Below are 5,832 nucleotides of genomic sequence, written 5' to 3'. Positions count from 1 at the left end.
CTTCTCAAATTTTTACCACAGCCTACACATGCGATAACATGACAGCTCGACAAGTTTCATGATTTTCGGACTTCGTATGGATTTTATATAATTTAAAAATACTTTTCCGACAAGTTCCTCGTCATGTTACGTGAAGAAGATGCCCGAAATTTGATGCAAGTTCGTGGATAGGGACTCAACATACACCAAATACCATGAATAACATTTTTCGAATCACTAAATTGCATTATTCCATCCACCTGCAGTTCAAATTTGAAATATTCGAAAAAAATCAACGAAAAGAAATAAATTAGAGAAATATATCAAAAAAGTCAAATTTGGCCCAAATTTTAAAATTGAGATTTAAATAATGTATTATAGCACCACAAAAAAACTGGGTTCAAAAGACCAAAAAAAAACTCTTTGCCGAGGGTCTAGCCTGGCCCTCGGCAAATGGGGTCTTTGCCGAGGACCTGGCCAATGGCCCTCGGCAAAGAATATTTAAAAAAAATAAAAAATCTTTGCCGAGTGCCTGACGGCGGGCACTCGGCAAAGACTGACGCCAGTGGCCACCGTGACCCATCCGGCCATATTTGCCGAGGGCCAATTTGCCGAGGGCTAGGCCCTTATTTTGCCGAGGGCCGTTTATTTGCCGAGGGCCTAGCTTTGCCGAGGGCTCCTGGGGCTGGCCCTCGGCAAAGATCCCTTTGCCGAGTACTCGAGATGTAGCCCTCGGTAAACCCAGAAGTCCTTGGCAAAGAGGACGTCTCTAGTGATTATTGTGCTTGCCTCCAAGCCGCCACACTTGTTGTGACACCGCTCGCACATACGCAGGCCACCGAGCGTGCTATCGCGCATGCCAAGCACGGAGGCCGCCATGGGCGATAGAAGGAGGCAAGAGAAAAGTGCATAGGGTGATGGTGGGAGAGAGAAGAACTAGGGAGGGAGAGAAGAAATAGGTGAAAAAGTTAATCCACACCCTACATCTGGGTCCCATTTGTCAGTGAAGATAAAGGTAACATATTTTTTTCTCTCAATCTTGAGCAACACTTATCCCCTAAAACCAGAAATCATGTTTTCTCAGTCCTTTAAATTTGTAGCAAGTTTTAAGAGAAAAATGATCTATTGTATATGGATGTGCTACCGCAAATTTTATCTTCTTTAAATCTAGGAAGCTCAAAGGTCTAAATAAATGCTAGAATAATATGTGCATAGTTATAGGTCATTTATACATGTGCATAAACCGGTCAAAATATAGTAATGAAATCTCCCTCTCGATCACCCTGCGTTCTCTTTCACCTTCCCTCACGTACCAAGCAACTGAATGAAATGAAATGAAAGAACACGCTTGTAGAGCCTGATAAAACAGGTCACGGGGAACGAGATGTGTGAAGATATATATGCATCGTTCTCAGTATGCAGTCTAGCTGCACAGATGCATGGTGCAGACCCACGCCCGATGGAAGCCGCGCACCCCAGAGAGAGCACAGAGACGATGCGATGGGGATGAGCTAGCCGGAGCCGCACGTCTTCATCGCCTGCCTGGAAGCGGATGCGCTGGGGATAGCATCGAAGCTGGGCCTGGCCGCATGATAAATTTTCGAGACACGTGGCCTCTATCGGGCGTGGGGTCTGCACCCAGCGTCCGTGCAGCCAGACTGCATACATTTTTTTTCCTTGGCAGTGGTGGGAAGGAAACATCCAAACATCTGCGCATCACAGCACAACGGAGTGTAGCATTGATCAGTGAAATGCTATACCATACCACACCACCTGTCGACGGTACTCTCTGATTGACGTGTGCCAAACAAAGTAGTGCATGTGTTAGTGAGATCACCGTGTACGTACCTTGGACACGAACGGGGTCTTTTGATGGGCGCGCCTCAACGCGGCGCCCTCCGGCGGCGACGGCACGCGCGGCACAGCCGGCACCGCGGACCTGGCCACCTCCCGGTGCCGCTTCACGTTCTCGAACTGCACCGTGAACCCCTGCGCGGCCGACGCGGCGGTCTGCTCGTCCCACACGCCGAACTTGGGCACGGGCGACGGCCGCTGACGATTCTGTCGTCACACACGCGCACAGGAACAACCAAGACAGACACCGTCAACGTCACGATCACGCCCGCCTGGAACGCGCGGAGGAACAAGCTACTAGCTGATCGGTTTAAGACTCACCGGGGCGTTGCTCTGCGGCGAGGCGGACCGCGCCCGGGGACCCGGCGCCGCGCGGTGCTCCCTGTGCGCGTGCGGGGCTCGGTGGCCGTGCGCGGACGGGGGCTGGTGCTGCTGCTGGTGGCCACCGTGGTGATAGTGGTGACCGCCATGGTGATGGGGCTGCTGCGGCTGCGGCTGCGGGCTCGCGCGTTGGTAGTACTGCGGCGGCGGCGCGAACTTGCTCTGGTGTGCGGCGCCGCCCGGGTCGGACGCCGCGCTGCTGCTGCTCTCCGTTCGCCGGTGGTGGCTCTGACCGTGGTGCCGCCTCGACGACGGCGGCTCGCGGTGGCCTCCCGCGGTCGCCGGCCTCGACGACGGCGGTGGAGGGACTCTCATCATGGGCCCCTCCTCCGGGTCGTTGGGGTTGTGCGGCCGGTGCAGCGGCGGCGCCGTGGCGCCCTTGTTCTCGCGCACCTTGTCGAAGTAGACCGTGTACCCGACATCGTCGTTGTCCCAGGTACCGAACTTTGGCACCGTGGGTCGTTTCTGCAAGTATGTCCAATCCAAGTTTTCAGGTGCCAATGTTAGCAATGGTGAATATATTATGCAAATTGCAACTTGATTCTGTGAAGATGCAATTGAGACTAAACGATGTCAGTCAAACCCTTCCCTGCTAATGTTCAGATTTGCAGCAAATAAAAGAGGTCATGAATATTGTATCCGGGTCAACCCTTCCTTGCTAATATTCAGATTTAGAGCTGGTTGGCTATTCTTTTGACCAGCGCTGTAAGCGAAAACAACGTGCCTGCCAGTAGGAAACGGAACTGTGGGCTTATATGCTTTACAAAAGTGATTTAGTGTTTAAACAATGCTGAGAAGAAAGACGTGTTCAATCAAGGGTGTCTATACAGTTTTATTATAAGAGTAGACTCCCTATCCATAGAACGTGTGCAAATCTTCAATCAGAAGGCAAAACATACATTTGAACAACCGCTCATCTCATCTTGTTCATCTCAAGAAGTATGAACATACAATTACGAGTTTACGTGAAAGAATCTAGCTAGACATGAGTCGTTTGTGCCTATATATCCTCCATGAATCTACTTGCAACTCCAGTGGTTTTCATTTCGATGCTATTTTATCGAAATGGTTTGATAATTTGCAGCATAATGTTGTTATCCATGAATCATGTGCATTATTCTCACTATTGCAAAAACGATTTGTGGCAACGCCTCTCTCTCTTTGTAGGGGTGGCTCAATATTGAACCACCCCTACAAATGGTTGCCAAATGAGCCACCCTTACAAATAGATTTGTAGGGGTGGCCGGTGTTATCAGCCGCCCCTACAAATGGCCCGATTTGTAGGGGCGTCTCAATATTGAACAGCCCCTACAAATAGACACCGAGTATTAAAAATTAAGCACTAAAATTCAAATTTTGTAAACGACTTCAGATGGAGAAACAACCAAAATGAAAGTTGTAGAACTAAAAAAGTTATGAAACTTTGTAGTTGATAACTTTTTTATTTGAAATCATCTTGTCAAGGAAAACTACGTTTGAATTTCCAAAAAATTAAAATTTTAATTTTTAAACGATCTCAGATGGACAAATAGTAAAAATAAAAGTTGTATATCTTAAAAAGTTATGAAACTTTGTAGTTGATAACTTTCTCATTTGAAATTATCTTGTCATGGAAAACTACATTCGAATTTCTCAAATTTGAAATTCAAATTTTATAATTGACCTCGGATGGAGAAACTACCAAAATGAAAGTTGTAGATCTCGAAAAGTTATAAAACTTTGTAGTTGACAACTTGTTCATTTGAATTAGTTTAGTGCCTTAAACAATCAATTTATGCTCTGTTTTGTATAATACGTGGGGAACCAAAATGCATTTTAGACACAAGTGATTTGTGAGGTGTAGTGGTAGAGGAGTTTGTGTGTGAGAAAGAGGTTGCAGGTTCAAATCCCGACCATGTAAAAATCATAAAAAAATGTTGTAACCATAGAGTGGGTGTGTGGCTGTCGAGTGGGGACCTCCTTGGATAAAAAAAAATTGCTATTTTTTATTCCTTTTTTCGTGATTTCTAAAAATTGATTCGTAGGGACGGCTCAATAACATAATTTGTAGAGGCGGCTGAACAAACCGCCCCTACAAAGCCTCTCGAGCCGTCCCTACAAATACTATTTCACCTAGTGTCTACCATCACTTCATGGCTAACTTAAAGCTGCAAATGGTTCAGGCTGAGGCTGGCAACCCTGGTGTATGCCAAGATACTGTAATCATTTTAAATTATTCCAAACTAAGGTGAGATCAGAGGCGCACCATGAACGAATGAAACGTTATATTATATATATTATATCTAAAACTAAATATTTTTTGCGTATGCATAGAGATGCATGTTCATACTAAAAACGCCCAAATAATTAAGGTGGGATGTATAATTAATACGGCACACGAAAGAACACAAAGATTCTTCATAGTTGAGCAAAAACATGGTTATGTTATCTATACATCAAAGAGAAACCAGACAGCAGGGAAGAAGCAGCAGCACTCACGGCCATTCACGCCCGGAGAGGAACCAAACCAGCCGGACGGCGACGGTGATGTCGGCGGCGAGGTCTTGATCAGGTGGTCTCTTCTCCCCCTTCCCCCTGCAGAGAGGAGAGAGAAAGAGGCAGCAACGGCAGGCCCCAAGGTAGGGGAGAGAAGGTAGCTTGGTGGCAGCCAAAATTTGGCAATCCTCTATCTAAAAAAGGAGAGCCCAACTGCGGAAGGGAGGGAAGAAGCTGCAAAATAGTGGCAGCCCAATTCGGCAATGGTCTTTTATAGACGGGACGTGGAGTGGCGTGGCGTGGTGTGCATATGCCTGCTGCGATCCTAGTCCTATACCTACAAGAACCGAGTCGTCTCTCCGTCTCCGTGTCTTCCTTCTTGCCGTTTGCATTGACCTCGTCCCGGCAGAATCCGTTGGAGTTTAATTCTCTGTACTTTTGTTACGTTTTGCTTGATAATAACAGGGACCGAGTTATCTGGCGACAGGTCAGGCCATCAGGGAGCGTGCAACCCCTGATTCCTCCCCGCGCAGCGCTCCCTTCCTCCCCCACCCACGCCACCCCTGGCCGTGCCTTCCTCCCCGCGCCGGCCGCAACCCACCGCCCCTCGATCCCACCCTCTCCTAAACTCACGGAGGAGCTCGCCGATGTCGGTCCTCGTCCTTGCCCCGCCTCCACCATCGGCAGCTGGCAGCGAGCCGCCTCGCCGCGCCACCCACAACCTGGCCCCACCCCTCGAACCCGCCCACGCTAACCACACCGCACCTCGCCAGCGAACACCACCACAACTCCCCCTTTGCCAACCCTGCCCAACCGGTTGCCCACCGCCGCCCGCGCAGTGGCGCCCCCGACGTCTCGCTCTTATTGACAACAATATACTAACATCTGAAAGCACCAGGTAAAAGGTACCAACACAGACCATGCCACAAACCATGACTCCATGAGAGAAGGCTGGATGAGGCCATGCCGTGTTATGGAGTATCAGGTGCAGATATATACAGAAAACTACAAAGCAAGATCTCTGTCAGAATGAAGAACATGTAATCGTCGTAAGTTACTTGCAGCCATGACCCAAGAGACTGAATGATACAGTACAACTTACAAGCATCAGGGAATCCTACAAAATGGGACAACTTATTACTC

At 48.4% G+C, this 5,832-nt stretch overlaps 1 protein-coding gene across 1 annotated transcript; it reads right to left on the bottom strand.

Annotated features, from left to right (window-relative positions):
* Nucleotides 1-1,258: 1,258 nt before the first annotated feature.
* Nucleotides 1,259-4,786, bottom strand: LOC136525228 (RPM1-interacting protein 4-like). The gene is made up of 4 exons (XM_066518222.1): nucleotides 4,693-4,786; nucleotides 2,155-2,679; nucleotides 1,828-2,040; nucleotides 1,259-1,688 (listed from the first exon to the last, which is right to left on the bottom strand). The coding sequence occupies exons 1-4, from the start codon at nucleotides 4,696-4,698 to the stop codon at nucleotides 1,596-1,598; spliced, it is 837 nt and encodes a 278-aa protein (XP_066374319.1). The 5' UTR covers nucleotides 4,699-4,786; the 3' UTR covers nucleotides 1,259-1,595.
* Between the last annotated feature and the right edge of the window lie 1,046 nt (nucleotides 4,787-5,832).

This window comes from Miscanthus floridulus, chromosome 19 (assembly GCF_019320115.1).
Source record: "Miscanthus floridulus cultivar M001 chromosome 19, ASM1932011v1, whole genome shotgun sequence".
In the NCBI taxonomy this organism is placed as follows: domain Eukaryota; kingdom Viridiplantae; phylum Streptophyta; class Magnoliopsida; order Poales; family Poaceae; genus Miscanthus; species Miscanthus floridulus.
This window is presented reverse-complemented; position numbering and strand designations above follow the sequence as displayed.